Source organism: Babylonia areolata, chromosome 12 (assembly GCF_041734735.1).
Source record: "Babylonia areolata isolate BAREFJ2019XMU chromosome 12, ASM4173473v1, whole genome shotgun sequence".
Classification (NCBI taxonomy): Eukaryota; Metazoa; Mollusca; class Gastropoda; order Neogastropoda; family Buccinidae; genus Babylonia; species Babylonia areolata.
Window position 1 is genome coordinate 18,740,104 of NC_134887.1, and position 16,020 is coordinate 18,756,123.

The 16,020-nt window shown below is 41.8% G+C and overlaps 1 protein-coding gene across 3 annotated transcripts in view; it reads left to right on the forward strand.

The window, feature by feature from the left end:
* The first annotated feature begins 6,514 nt into the window (after nt 1–6,514).
* The window catches only part of LOC143288411 (cytospin-A-like), a 94,385-nt gene continuing 84,879 nt past the window's right edge, over nt 6,515–16,020 (forward strand). For all 3 annotated transcript variants that reach the window (XM_076596850.1, XM_076596846.1, XM_076596847.1), the window contains exons 1-2: nt 6,515–6,633; nt 15,189–15,533. Coding sequence is in view for 2 of the 3 variants with exons in the window: in XM_076596846.1 (XP_076452961.1) it covers nt 15,468–15,533 (66 nt within the window). In the remaining variant the exon portion in view is untranslated. The remainder of the gene's footprint in view (nt 6,634–15,188; nt 15,534–16,020) is intronic.

A 16,020-nucleotide genomic window follows, 5' to 3' on the forward strand; every position in this document is an offset into this window, starting at 1 on the left:
GGGGCTCCATGATGGGATAGCCTGTCTAGGCCAGAAACCCCGGAAGTGTCTCACTGGAAAGACAGTACTTGAGAAGGAATGGCCATCTGTAACCACAGCAGTGGTTGTGTGTTGAGGCTGAAAGGATCGGGCAGGGAAGACTAAGTGCAGAAAGTGCTTTCAAACACCAACTGTTTGAGACGTCGATGCTGGGTCTCTGTTCAAGCAAGGTGATGGGGCGAACTGATGTGTTTGAATGCGGCATGTGCCATGCTGGTATGAGTGGGCAGAAAGGTACGCCCCCGTGGCTAATGAACGGATGGTTGTGCTTTTCAATATGTCTTTATCCCGAGTATAGAGGAAAACAATTATTACCCAGGCTTTCTGTTACCAGTGAGGAGTGGAAGAGATGGACTTAGGGTGATTGTCTCCTGCCCAGTGGGCAGTTTTTGGGCCTGCTAAAACTTGGAAGGCAAAGACATACACCCCTTCATGGGAGGGCTGGCTAGGATGTAGAGACGGTGTGGAACTGTTGTCACACCAGTGGTGCAAACCAAGGGTTGTTGTAGGTAAGGGAGGGAAGAAGGGATGCCTTACAAACGTGGAAGGAATGAAGGCCATGTGTGTCTGGAGTGGAACCTCTAAGTTGGACTGCCTCATCCCTCCTTGTACCAAGTTAGGGCATCTCTAGCCCTGTGGGTGAGGAGGGAGTGTGTGTAGGTCCCTTGGGGCCAGCTACAGCAGGGATGTGGATGTGGCCAGGAGCATATGTTCAAGCTTGCACAAGACAGTTGTCTCTGTATGTAGTAGTCCTGCAAAATGGAATGAGGAAACTCTATTCTAAGATGTGTACAAATATGTAAATAGGATGTACGTCGACTTCAATGAGAGAAGATGTCAGGGAATGTGACCATGCCTATAGATCAATGCGCGAAAAAGAACACATGCACAAGCATATATGTAGCAAACATGGACATGCTCAAGTAAATGGGAATGTGAACTGAAAAAGAATGCAAAATGTCTAATAGATATGTACATACACATGTGAAGATTGTGCCTGTATGTAGATGCACAGTCCTGAGCCTCATGTGCAGAAGTGTGCAAAAAATATGCACATATATTGTTGAGATAGAAAATCTCAATGTATAGAGAAAGAAGTGTAATGGTACCTGTCGATATGGAGAATGTATGAACATATCGCCGAAATGCACACACCTATGTATACATATACCGAGATATGTGCGTGCATGGATTTGTGCGTGTGCCCTTTTTAAAAAAAAATTAGTTAATTAATTTATTTTTGCATTTTATATTATTTTTTAAAATTATTATTATTTTTTTGTTGTTGTTGTATTTATTAATTAAAAAAAAAATATATATATATATATATTTTTTAATAAGAATAAATCATTAACATTAAAAAATGTATTAATGTTTATATTTTATTTCATTGTTATTGTGTTTGTCAAGAAAAGAATGGAAAGTGGATTGGTTCCTTGCAGAGCAATTGCTGGGGGGTGAAGAGCCCAAAAGGTTGAGTGGCACATAGCCTGAGAAACAGAGGAAGAAAAACAGAAGTTGTCAGTAGCTGATAGGAGCTGCTGCATAAAGCCCTCAGGTGGGCAGCAAGGTCCTATGAGAATGCAAATGAACATCGCTGGTGGTCAGTAAAGGGGGCTGGAGTGACTGGCTGTGTGAGTGCAAGGGAAGTAACTGTGTTGCCTACTGCCCAAGTTTCAAAAGCGAAGTTGCCTCCCTTGGCATTGCAAAAAAAAAAAAAAAAAAAAAAAAATCGGCGAAGTGGAGGAGGCTTCTTTAGCACATATCCCCTTTGGTTATGCTTCAGCGCTGTAGAGGGAGAAATGTAATGTCGCATGTGGGAGCCCGTGGTTCGATACCACCATAACCGACACGGGTGAAGTGGGCCGCAAGGGAGGTAATAATAACGTCCCTTGGTGCCGTGGTCACTGCTGAGAGGAGGTGCAATTTTTGTGTTGCACGTTCCCCTAGCGGACCGCCTTCCTCTCTAAGCAGAGGGAGGCCTTCCCCGTCCGAATCGGTCGCCACTGGACGCGAGACGGTTGAGGGCATGCCACGTGACGTAGCCGCAATCTGTGGCCACGGACGTCATGTAACGTAGACAGTATGAGATGCTGATTGTCAGTTGGGTCTTGTGTCTGAGCCAACACTGGTTGGGTAACAGCAGAGTCCAATGGTTTGGCAGAGGGAACTGCCACCGCCGAGGTTGGAGGGATCATGCATACACCCGCGGTGTGGGCGAGGGCAATGCCAGTGAAAGGGAGGTAACCGCGGCGCTCGCTGGCAGGGGTGCCGAAGCAGGGGTTGCCTCCCTTGAATTTGAAAAATCAGAACTTAGTGATCGGAACGAGGGGAAGGGTGCATGTGTGTGCGTGTGCGTGTCCCCTAGTGGGTCACCTTCCTCCCTACCTAAAGGGAGGGCTTCCCTACCCGAAACGGTCCGGGTGTGGACTCGAGACGGTCGGGGAATACGGTGTGAGTGGCACGCGATCTGTCACGGTGGCCACGGCCTTGCTCATGGACGTATGGGATATATATATATAGCGGACCGAGTGTGCGAAGTGGAGGACGTTAAGTCTGTGTTGGATTCCCTGAGAGGGAGCACACTCGTTACTTGAAATTGTGGGCATGGGGAAAGAGATAGAGACTCGCACGCTGCCGACTGGCAGGGCCGGCCGAGAAAACGCGGAACGCGTTGCCGTGAGACCCATCGCGGATCGATTGAATGAAGAGAAACGCCACCACTGAATATGATGAAACAAACCCTGAGAAGCCGCCGGAGGAAGCGTAAGAGGGGGTGGAGGTATGGAGTCGACCGGAGGGAGCAGAGGCAGTGGAGGAGGTGGAGGCCGGGTTAGCGTTGTAGACGAAACCCGAGGTTGAGGGCCCAGTGTCAGATCATATCATGTCGATATGAAGGCCCTTAGGCCTGTAAAGCCTATTGCCCGCTGAAAATGGGGTGAATTTTTATAATCTAATAGTGCGCAAGGCTTCTCACTCTTCTCGACTTGTCAGCCGCCTTTGACACGTTAGACCATTCAGTCCTTCTTTCCCATCTCACTTCACTGTTTTACGTTTGGTATCAATGGCACTGTTCTAAACTGGTTCAAATCTTATCTCACTGATCGATTCCATCTGTCATTGTTGATAATTTCCACTGAATCTGAACCCGTTAAAATCGAACATGGAGTCCCACAGGGATCTGTTTTATGCCCAGTGCTCTTAGTCACACTGTACACTGCTCCTCTCACTGAAATTATACAGTCAACCTCCATAATCTCAGTCATCATTCTTATGTTGACATCGGACACTCAACTCCAGAAGTGTGATACCCCTGAAAAATTGTCGTTGCTCTTGCAAGAAACATCCAACTGCTTCCTGGACATATGAAACTGGATGACTCTAAATAACGTTACAATTGAACGTGGGCAAACCTAAACCAATGACTATAGGAACTAAACAAAAACTCTCTTCCATCACAACTGACACAGTCAAACTTGGCAGTACATCCATCCCTCTTTCCAGTTCAGTCAGGAACCCCAGTGTTGTCCTTGACAACACACTGTCCATGCAAAAATCTATCAGTCAGACATGTCAATCCTGCTACTGTCAATTGCTACGCATCAGTTCCGTCCGGAAATCAGTATCTCAGTGTCCACTGATGCAACATCTGGACTTGTTGTTTCTCTCATTCTCTTTCACCTTGACGACTGTAACTCTCTATTGTCTGGTTTGCATGCTTCATCCATTCAGTCCCTTCAGCGCATCATACAAAACTCTGCTGCCCGACTCGTCCTCAGAAAGAAAAGATCTGAGCACATCACTCCTCTTTTGCAACCAGCCATGATTTCCTGCAAGTTGACGTGGCGATCTTAGATTTTTCTACGGCCTTCGATACTGTCCCCCACAAACGTCTTCTCCACAAACTGCAGGCTTATGGTATCAGAGGCAGCCTCCACACCTGGCTCACTAACTTTCTAACTCACAGGAGGATGGCGGTAGTAATAGAGGGTGACTCATCAGAAGAAACCAGTGTGGACTCCGGAGTACCCCAGGGAACATGTCTCGGCCCTCTCCTCTTCCTGTGTCACATTAACGACCTGCCAGACACCGTCAAGTCACAGGTCCGTCTGTTCGCCGACGACTGCCTCTTATACCGCGAAATAAACACCTTTCAAGATCACCTACAACTTCAAAACGACCTCTGCCTACTTGAAATCTGGGCCTCTGACTGGGGCATGAAATTCAACCCAAAGAAATGCTATATCCTCAGGGTCGAACAGTCCTCCAACTACAACTACTCCCTCTGTAATACCCCACTTCAACATGTTTCCTCCAACCCATACCTCGGCATCATCTTTTCCAATGACCTGAAGTGGGGCACCCACATTGCCAACATCTCGAAGAAAGCAAACAACACCTTAGGCTTTCTCCGCAGAAACCTGCACTTCTTTCCTCAACACTGCAAGAAAAACGCATATCTAGCCCTCATCCGCCCACTCTTAGAGTATGGATGCATCATCTGGTCCCCATACCTACAGCAAGATATAAACCAACTAGAAAAAATCCGCCTCTCAGTTTATTACTGGCGATTACACCACAAGAACCCCCGGTGCCATCGCCAATATGTTATCTAACCTGCAGCTGCCAACGCTACAGAAACGTAGAAGTGATCTACGCCTAACTTTTCTGTACAAGGTGGTTGAGGGGTTAGTACCGGCCATACCGCCTACTGGTTTCCTGACCGTCCACACAAAAAAGGACGTCGCATCAAACCTCGCGACTTTAAAGAATACGACGCAACAAGTGCCATCTCCAATCACATCAGGAACAATTCAAGATCCTTTGTAGTAGGCAGATCTCAGACTGAGCAGTTCAAAAACTCAAAGCACGGTTCTCAGGACACCAGTAATGCTAGGCTGCGCACTCCCCCCCACCGCTGCCTCCTCCTCAACCTCAGGCCCATAACTACAAAGTAGTAAAAAAACCCAAAAAACAAAAAACAAACAAAAAAAAACAACTACAAAGTAGCCGTTGGGGGAAGCCTGAGGACCGCAGACGCAACCTCCCTTCTCCATCTGTCTCTGGCGGCAGCCGCTGGCAGCAGCTCACGTGTGTGGAGTCCGGTCCATTGTTTGATGTTCTCATGCCAGTTCTTCCGCTGTCTTCCTCTTCTTCTCCCGCCCTCGATGGTGCCTTGCATGATTGTTTTGGACAAGCTGGTGTGTCGAGTGTTGTGTCCAAACCATATCAGCTTGCGTCTCTTCACAGTTGAAAGGAGAGGTTCCTGAGGTCCAGCAAGGTTCTCAATTCTGCTCCGTACATGTTCATTGGTCCTGTGCTCGATCCAGGGAATTTGAAGGAGCTTCCTCAGGCATTTGTTCTCGAAGGCCTGGATCTTCCTTTCAGTTTCGGCCGTCAGTGTCCATGCCTCGCAACCATACAGTACAATGGAGACTACCAGGGCTTTGTAGAGTTTGAATTTTGTGGAGAATCGGATGTTACTTTTCCACACCGTTGCGTTTATGTCATAAGTGGCGAGTATAGCAACGTATTCTACAGATACAGATCTCTACTGGCTCCCTGTCTCACACAGAATAAAGTACAAGATGAGCACTCTATGTTATAAATGTATTCACAAATCTGCCCTTTCCTATCTCTGTGGCTGCCTTCACCTCTACACTCCATCTCGCTCTCTACGATCAGCTTCGGATCCACCGGCTCTGTTTACGTATACCCAGATTCAAACACTCGACTGTTGGCCGCCGTTCTTTCTCTGGTTGTCTCTGGACGGACCTTGTAACTGGAATGAACTTCTCTCAGGTTCGCTTCGACAGGTCTCCACACTCAGCTCTTTTCAGTCTGGCCTTAAAACCCACCTCTTCCCAAAATAGCCTCCCTTCCCTGCCTCTTCCTTGTCTTCAGTTTTTTCCAGTTTTAGAGTTATGCATGCGTTTGAATGACTGGTGCGAAAGCGCTTTGATTTGTCTCTGCACAAGATTCAGCGCTATATAATAATAATAATAATAATAATAATAATAACCTCCACGATGAACTCGTGAAGTCATGTGTGACTGGACTGTCAAATCAACAACAACAACAAAAGAAAAACAAAACAAAACAAAACAAACAACAACAACAACACACACACACACACACACACAAAGTAGTTCATGTCTGCTCTGTGGGTCACATCAAGTGGTCTATCCCACCCGGCACCCCCACATACCTACCTCCCCAAATCGAAACTCATTCGTTCGTGACCAAGCGGTCACTGGAGCGACACATCGCTCATTCGTATTCAAGTGGAGCTGAGGCCACGGTAAAGCCTTGAACCCAGGTAAAACACAATAAAAGTGGCCCGCGATTGACATCATTCCGCCCTCGGGGCAAGGCTGCTAAACGGTGGCCTTAACCTGACCTCACTTGACCTGGTCCAACTTCGTTTCGTGAATTTCTTCGTCTACTTTTGCATCTTCCAACATGCGCAGCGAGCGTGCGCAATTGACAACCGCAAGCTGGATTTGAACCAAGCCAAAACAAATGCTAGTTGATGTTTCTATCTGGAATCTCTCTAACCGGATCGCACGGTCATTAAGGAGTTTCACTGAATACGTGAGTATGGAAATTGAACGTTATAGCTCGCCACACTATGCATGAGCATGCGCGCATGTTTTTAAGCAAAATATATATGAAAATTGTTTCTCGTCGATGCACATGTCGGCGTCTGCTAGGTTGTCTTTGCGAAATCATTAACAGAAAATAAAATTCGATAATGAGATGATTGAGGTCTGTCCCGGAATCTGTTTCATCCACGCAATTTCGTTAAAAAAAAAAAGCAAAACAAACAAACAAACAAAACGTGTGTTCGTCTAATCTGCTTTTAAAACTTGAAGATTATTTAGTGTATTTATTATTGGAAACGTGGACAGAAGTTATTTTTATTTTCGTTTTTCACCTTTCCTTTTTGTTGCGAAAGCTCACCAGACCCCAGCCTAGAACCATCTATAAATACGACTAAAAAAAAACTATATTTTTTCCTTTCCTTTTTTTTTTTTTTTTTTGTGGGAGAGGGAGATGGGACAAGGAAAGAGGGGTGATGATACCGCTTAGGAACTGCAAGATCATTGTAGACTAAAATGTGTGCTTTCAGCAAAGTGGAAACTTGTGTAACTCTTCATCAGAGTCCAGGCATAAAACAAGCAGAAAGAATCAAACATTCATAAACTTTCATGACAAATGTTTAAGTTTCTCAACAGAATCAGGCAGCTTTGGGTGCAATGTTATTTCAGTCTGATGAAATGGTGTTTTAGAATAAACAATAGAGTAAAATAATAAAACCTTCACATAACCGCAGTTTACTGAAATCATCTTTTTGATTACACTGGGCCAAAAGCTGAGCTGCTTTTTAATGAATGGACTTTATCATGATGAAGATGATTGAATTTTTATTTGTTTTTCACTGAAACAAGTGTATGTACACATGCATGTAAAATCGCCCAATCACATTTAATAAGCTATGCTATCACATAAATTGTATGAGGCAGTGCATACATTGGGCAGACAGATGGTGTAACATAAGAATAAGATGTTGACTCCTTGACTGATGGAAATGATTTTTGGTGTCCATCAACAGGATTTTACTAGTGTTGAATTGTGTCTTTCTTGCTACCTTTTGCCAACACTGCCTCAGCCTAAACACACTCAAGAACAAAAGTAACAACAAAACTGAAAACAATATTGAATAACAACAACAAAATAACATGAAAATCACTGTTGCAGCATTTGATCTCTAGCAGTTCATACCTTCTTAGAGTTAGTGTTAAGCAGGAACCTGACTTATATTTGACATAATCAATGTTAATTTATTGTTAACTTAAAGTAAATATTATCTTAATACTGTATTTGTGTGGGATTTCATGTGCGTGTGTGTGTGTGAAAGAGAGAGAGCCAGACCCCAACCCCGTGATGATCAGTAAATGGTCCATGTTGCTTGAAAGATGAGTAAGTGTATGTCATTGACTGAGTGTGTGAGTGTCACTAACTCTGTGTGTGTGTGTGTGTGTGTGTCACTAACTCTGTGTGTGTGTATGTATGTGTGTGCGCGCGCGTGTGCCAAAGTGTATTTTTGCATGCACTGGACTGAGCAAGGAAGAGCAGTGCCATTTTTAACTTCAGGTTAGTGAGTAGTGAGGTTGAGCTCAGCACCAAATTCTGTGCTTTCCAGTCGTAGCTGTAGAAGAGGAGACATCCTAAGATTAAATTTGATTGTGCTCAGGGTCCTTAGGTTTTTGTGTTGTTGTTTTTTTATCCATATGAATTATGATTCTGTAAGTGTAATTGTTGATTCTAACATGACTAACACAGTAACAGTAATAACCATTATTCCATAAAATAATACTGATAATGTATTCTTATTTTCCTGGTGGTCATTTGATCATTGATATGTTTGTGGTTCATTTTGTAAGTTTGTTTGATAAGATTCATGATGTCGATAATGTAGGGTTCACTGTGTATGATGTGATTCGTGATGTGAGGCTTTTTGTCACTGGTAACACTGTATTTGATCTTTGAATGTTAATGATACATTAACAGGCATTTATAGTGTGTGTTATGTTTTGCTAAAATTAAAAACATTCAAAGGGAGGCCATTTGCTGTGTGTGAGCATGAGTGTGAGAGAGGAGAAAGTGCGTGTCAGTGTGGTTGAGTGGGGCTCAGTGGTGGGGGTTGAGTGAGTGAGTGAGAAGGTGTTCATGTGTGCATAAGTCCACACAAGAGATTGGGGAATATGTAATTTGTGTAGATCTGCATTACATAGTAGTTGTTTTTTCTTCTGATTTTCCTAATGAGCTTCACATTAAGCATTAACATTGTTCTGAATATTCTGTACAGTTTCTGCTAAATATGAGTGCCCCAGAAAAAAAGTATGAGTAAGCTTCCTTGCATAAAATCTCTTGTGTGAGTGTCATTTTACTAAGGAAAATAAGTCATGCTTATTATAAATTCAGAATGGTGCAGATGATGTAGAAGAAAACAGTCAGTGACTCTGAGTATCGCATCTCAAAGCTGCTTCACCATGATTATGTTAATTTTAATTTATAGGATCATAGGATGTTTCAAATGAGTGAAATCCCAAGAAAACTTTGCCGAGTTAAACCTGAACCAACTGGAGTTTAGCTAGAGTTAAATTAAATGATCTTGAAAAAGACTGAAACTATAGATCATCATTACCTGATGATTGTATTGTACTGACTGCTCAGATTTTTGCATGGTTAATATCACAGATGACCATTTTCCTGAGGCAGGCAAGTACCCTATGTTTGTAAGCTTTAATGTAAATTTAAACTTGCAGAGTTTGTCTCTGCAGCAGCATCTTCTCATCAAAAGCAACATCCTCTCATCATCTTGACTTGTAATAAATGCTTTGCTTTTTTTTCCATTTTAATGTATTGATCAGGTAAGGCTTTGTAAAAGTTTTGCTTTCATGTCACTTCATGCTTGGGATAATTGGATGCAAGGTCTCCAGTGTCATGAGGTTGTGAAATAAAATTGATGTTGAGTTTCCATTTTTGGGAAGATATTCTGTTGAGCTGTGATCATTGTCATCAAAGTAGAGACACTGCAGTGACAGCAAGCTGCATGATATTTGAACAATACTGTTGTGTATAACTTCTGAACATGTGGGAGAAGTGAAGAGTACTTTTGCAGGGTGATGTAATGGCACTGCATGACTGGAAACCACTTAAAAAAATTTTAAAAAAAAGAAAAAGGGGGTTATACCATAGCTGTTTCTGGAGTTAAAAAAAAAAAATTTCATGTAAAAAAATTATGCTTGTTATTTAATACTATAGCTGTTTCTACAGCTGACAAATGAATGGGACCATAGTCTTATTAATAGAACTTAGAAGCCAGTGAGATGTTATGTCAGACAGGGAAATAATGCCAGGATGACAAGTCAGATAATTGAGACAAGGGAAGAAAGCTGCAAGCCAGTCAAGGCAAGGAGTCGAACAGAATTAGCCTGTTGGTGTTACTTTGCCAAATTTGCAACCACAACTCAAGGATATATATATATATATATATATATATATATATGTGTGTGTGTGTGTGTGTGTGTGTCCAAACCACATTCTGAGAATGTGGCACATTCTGCTTTATTTCAGTAGAGTTTTGGCCTCATGGTAATGTGTCTGCCTAGAAACCGAGAAAAATTGTGTGTACTGGTTTGAATCCAACACTCGCCAGTATTTTCTCCTCATCTGCTAGACTTTGCATAGTGGTCTAGACGCCAGTTATTGGGATGAGACAATAAACTGAGGTCCTGTGTGCATGTACTTTGCACATGAAAAAGATCCCATGGCAACAAAAAGGTTCTCTGTGGCAAAATTCTGTAGAAAAATCCACATTGTTACAAAAACAAATACAGTTGTACTTATACTAGTTATAGGCAGCAAAAAAAAAAAAAAAAGGTGGTGATCTCACTGGAGCAATATGCTCTCCCTGGTGAGAGCATCCGAATTTCATACAGAGAGAACAATTTGCTCAACAGATCTGTTCAGTACAGTTCATAGAAGAAATTTAGGTGATTAGTATTTTAGTCATTGTTTTTTATTCTAAATTTTTTGCAGATGGGTAAACACTCTGAGACGTGATGAATATTTTCATTTGGTGGCAGCTCTGCTTGAACATCAGTATAACTTCTTATGCATTTGAGCAGATAAGAGGATCAGAATCAGTGAACTGATTAACCTGGGCTGGCATAGCCCATTGGAATCTGTTTGACGGCTTGTGAGACAAAGGCTAGCTTAGTCAGTCCAACCAGATGTGTTGGCCAGGGACTGTAATGTGGCTGTCGGCAGACTGCATAAATGATGAATTGGGTTGTAGCATGTCAGCATGCAACAGGGCAGTGGTCTGGCCTGGAGGGTAGTGGCGTTGAGCGGTGTTACCTTTCATCCTGCTTAAGAAGTGACGTCTTCCTGGTGGTAATTCCATATCTCAATGCAGAGTATGGGGAAATTTCTTTTCCAGCTCCATTGAAGTTATGGGCTTGTTTTGATATAGGCCCTCAGGGAGGGAGGGAGGGAGAAGGTGGAGATTGGGGTGCTGGACATTGCTTGCTTTATAAAATGCCTAACTTCAGGCAAACAATCTTCACATAATAAGCAGCTTTCGAACAGAAAATTCCAACAGTACAACAAGACAAGTTGGACTGATTGCAGTTGAGCTCATATTTGAACAAAATTGACATGATATCTTGGTTTCCCTTTATAAGAACGAAAAAGACTGTCCACACATGCACAGTATTACATAGTTTCTAACAAATCTAACAGATACACACATTGAGTCAAACACACACACACACACACACACACACACACACACACACACACACACACACAGATGCATTCACACTTTTATGATTTTTAAAATTTTATGATAACCTTGTTTTTACGTTTACAGTGTCTGCATACGAAAACATGCAAGGCTACACTGAATTCAAAACTAAATGTAACGCTCAAACTGGTAAAAATACACCCAACTGGGAAAGGAAACTTACTGTAAAGATTTGAAAAGTGAGAATTAATTTCAGCTGTTTTAACTTTAATTTGAATGTCATATAGATATATAGAAATACGAATTAGAATTGAACATATATTTTCAAGGACAGGAGCTGACATGACTTACAATCTGATGGCCCCAGACTATTAAGAAAGCACTGAATATTTTGGTTCTTGATTTTTATAAATGTCATGCACATTTATTACACTTAAATCACAACTATTTTTGGTAATAAATTGAACATGAAGTTTGCAACAGGAATTCTGCAGGGGAACTTGAGGGTTAAACTAAAATATTTTGTTGATAGTGTGGTATTGTTCTTTTTTTGTGGCCTGCAAAAAGTTCTTCCCTCACTGAAAAAGTACAAGTGGCCATTTAGTTTTATGCACATGGGATGTTTCTACCTTGCTGTTTTGGGGCATGGGTGCAAGCTGGGCGTGTTTACGTTTTCTTTACCCAACAGACACAGACATGGATTACAGTCATATTAATGTGAGTATTTTATATTTTTTTCATGCATACATGGTTTAGGTATTCATTCATCACATGTGTACACACTACATGATGCAGCTTAAGGCACAAGCAGATCACTCTGCACTTAATATGACCAGGGAGAGTGGAAAACTCACCAACCACCAGGCAGTGCCAGGATTTGAACCAAGTACCTTTCAGACCCACAGGAAAGACATCAAACATTCAAAACACATGCTGTCTTGCCCGACAGGTTCAGATTATTGTTGGTGCTAGGAATGCTTGTTCACTGCCGATGTTTTTCAAGGAAGTTATGTTGTAGAGTGGAATTGAAATGGAAATAACAGAATTACTGAGCAGTCAACTTGGCTGGTGGACTGAAGGCAGCTTAGAGTTGTTGAGAACAACTTGCAGATTGGAGCCTTTATCTGTGTTTAGTGGAAGCACCCTGAATAGCTGATCTGTGTAATGGTGTTTGGATTGGTTGTGGAAGCGTGAAGCTGTTTACACTGTATGTACTCTGAAGGATTGTTGACAGAGGGTTGTGTGAGAGAAAAGTTAGGTTGGTGGTATGCATTAGTTACATTTTGTGGTGGAGGAAAGCGTTGGAGCCTTCACAGTTTTCACAGTGACAGCTGACTTATTGGAGTGTTTACATTTATTTGAATCATACCTTGTTGTTTGTGGTTTTGGTGGTTGTAGTGTGTTTTTGTTCCAGTTTGCTTTTTCCCTCATACAGTTATGAGTGATTTATCAGATTGGAATTAGAAAAATGTTTTCTGGCTCTTCATAGATTCTGTCAGTAAGAAAAATATATATATATATATATATATATATATATATATATATATATATATATATATATACATACATATATGTGTGTGTGTGTATGTATATATATATATATATATATATATATATATATATATATATATATATATGAACATTGAATGGAAAAAAAACAAAACCCTGCAGTTGTGTGCAGGTGTTATCCACAAGAGAGGAAAAGTGTGTGATTAGAGAAAAAAAAAGAAGAAAAAAGTGTGATATATGATGATCGCTGGAGCATCGAACATTTGGGTATAGATGTCACACACATTACACTAAAAGTGCACTTTTTTGTTGTTGATAATGTAATAGAGTACACATAAAAGTTTCTGCCCACAAATGCAGAAGTAGGAATTCTGCTTTTTTTTTTTTTTTTAGGCCTTGTTCAGCCCAGAAATAGTTCATGGTGTTTGTTGGGCATTATAATTTATATGGTGTTTGGAATGAATGAGTAAATCACAACAGAAAACTTCCAGCTCATGTGCCCCTTTAATCCTTCTCTGTTCAGTTGTAGTGTTGCATCATAATCACCACATGTACTCCGTGTGCTTAGCCATACCGAAAGTGTTTCTGTTGGGCTTGTTTCCTTTGTTCTCTTATCTTTTTGATACTTTCAATCCTCAGGAGGGGTTGAAGTTTGGTTGGCAAAGGCGTTTTATAACCCCCCAGTCCTTAGTGTGTGGGATGTTTGTGGGTTTGACTCTGTGGATGCATCAGGTGAGAGAGAGAGAGAGAGCGCGCAGCTGTGTACATGGTAGCATATCAGCTGCACCTGCATGGAGGACACATGAAAGAAAATTTATAGGGGAGGTTGTGGTGTTGCACTGTCATGAACACAACAATACCGTATAACCATGCACTTATCTCACAGGCAGTGTGTGTGTGTTTGTGGATGGTGCCCATTTGACACAACATGACCAAAACATATTGCATCATGCGAATACCTCTCACGTAGTGGTTGTGTGTGCTTGTGTGCGTCAGTTTGTGAGCCACTCAATGAGTTTGTGCATAGAGCAAGGTGCTTCTGGCAGCTGTGTGTTAACAGTTGACTAATGTTTTTAGCCACCAAACTCACTGTGAAACAGCTGTGACTAGCATTACGCTTTCCCAGTATAAAAGTGAAAATCATGTGAGAAATAGTGTCATTGGAGAACTGGACATTAGGGAGTGTGAGTGCTTTTATTTGTTGTTTGAGTGTTTGACAGTTGTGAGGTTCCTCATTTCTCTACGGAAAGAAAAACCTTGAAAACTGAAGTTAAAATTTGTCACTGTGTTCTTTTTAACAGGGTGATGTGCAATTGTAAACGATCAGATTAAAGTAACAACAGATGAGAAAATACAGAGATTAAATTGAAAGGCTTCACTGTGCAAATACAGGGATTACAAGTGATGAAGTATGTATTTTTATTGGAATAGACTATCAGGCAAAGGATTGTTGTGAAATTTGGACCTGTTCATAAGACAACAGTCATTGTATGATTGTGGAATGCATACTTCCTGATCGATAACCCTGATCATGCTGGTGTAGAAAACTACAATTTCTTGTCCAATGCAGACTGTTGAAAAGCAATGAGATGGCCTTGAACAGTCTTTATCAGTTTATGATAATGTTTAATTTTGAAGTCTTTAAGCATTCGGTTTTTAAGTTTTAATCATTCAATGAATTGTGATTTATGTGCTTGTTCCTTTTTTTCAAATTCTGCTTGAGTACTTGATTATTGGTAAGTACACATTCTTGAATTATATAAGATTTATTACTAATGGTGTATAAAGTAAGGCATACATGTTAACCCTGATAGCGATACAGTTAGTCACTTAGTGATAACAACTTTTTTTGATTTTATGATTAAGTAAGGGAATTTTGATATTGATTATAAATGCATCCATTATATTCTTTATGAGGTGGAGTTGCTTGTTATCAAGAAAATGCCTGTGCCTGCATGTAGCATGATAACTGTCCCTGGATTTTTGGTGTGCAGCACATAGACTGATGGAGATAGCCTAATAGTTGCAGGCTGTTTGATAAGCTGTTACAGGATGACTGACCATTTGGTTGACAGACTGATGGATCACTGTGTGGACAAATTGTTGTCACATGGTGATGCTATATAGCACACCCCGGGGCTGGTAACTGTATCATTGATTGAAGGACAGTGGTATCCCCCACTTGACTGCAGTTGTTTCACTCACTTCAGAGGTGTGAACACCCTTTTGCCGGGTCAGTCAGTGCAACTGTCCTTGCCTGAACAATCAGTGAGAGTGCGAGTGGAATACATGAGTGAGCACCTGTCTTTCTGTCTGCTTTCAGAGGGGACTTGTTTTATGTGGTCGTCACCATCAGCACGTGGATGATGCATCACCTAGCCTTGGGACACATACTTCACCACTGCCGTCACCAGGGCCTCAACCCATAGCTCCATGTGGCCACTCTGAGCCCAAGTGTTGGACAACCCTGGCTGGTTGGCCTGTGTGCCTCAAGAGGGTCTGGGTGTGAGTGAGGGTTTTCTGTCAGATCGTCCTCTCCGTTCCTCCTTCTTGGAAGTGTGATATTTCTGGATTCCTGGTGACCTTGAAACTGCTGTGTCATATGTCTGGCTGTCTGCCCTCGCTCGGTTGCCTTGGGAAGGAGAAAAGGCCACGCAGAAAGGACAAGGTATGTAGGTTGCCTTGGGGGAGGAGGTGGGGAGGCAGGTTATTTTGTGTGTTTGAGCGTGTGTGTATGTGTGTGTTTAATCTGATGTGCTTGCCTGTATACATAAAACATTTGAAGAGGAGAGTGGGTTGAAAGCAGTGTGATTTATGATGGGGGGAGGGGGAGGGGGGGGGGGGAGAAAAAGCTTTCATGAAATATAATTTTCATTTGTGAGTTCCTGATGTGTAAGGCAGAGGAAATCATTTACATGATGCAATCAGCAAAATGATTAATTGTATACAGCTGTTATTTAATTTAAGAACAGGTGGTTGGATACTCTTGTCTGCAGGTGCAGTGTATTTATTGAGAAGAGACTGAATGATATTGAATGCATTGGTGGTGGCTTATCAGATTGAGCTTGATACAACATGTATAATAGCATATATTTGTATATATTTTTATTATCAAAGCAGTGAGAACTGGAACCATTCTTGGTCTGTTGAGATTT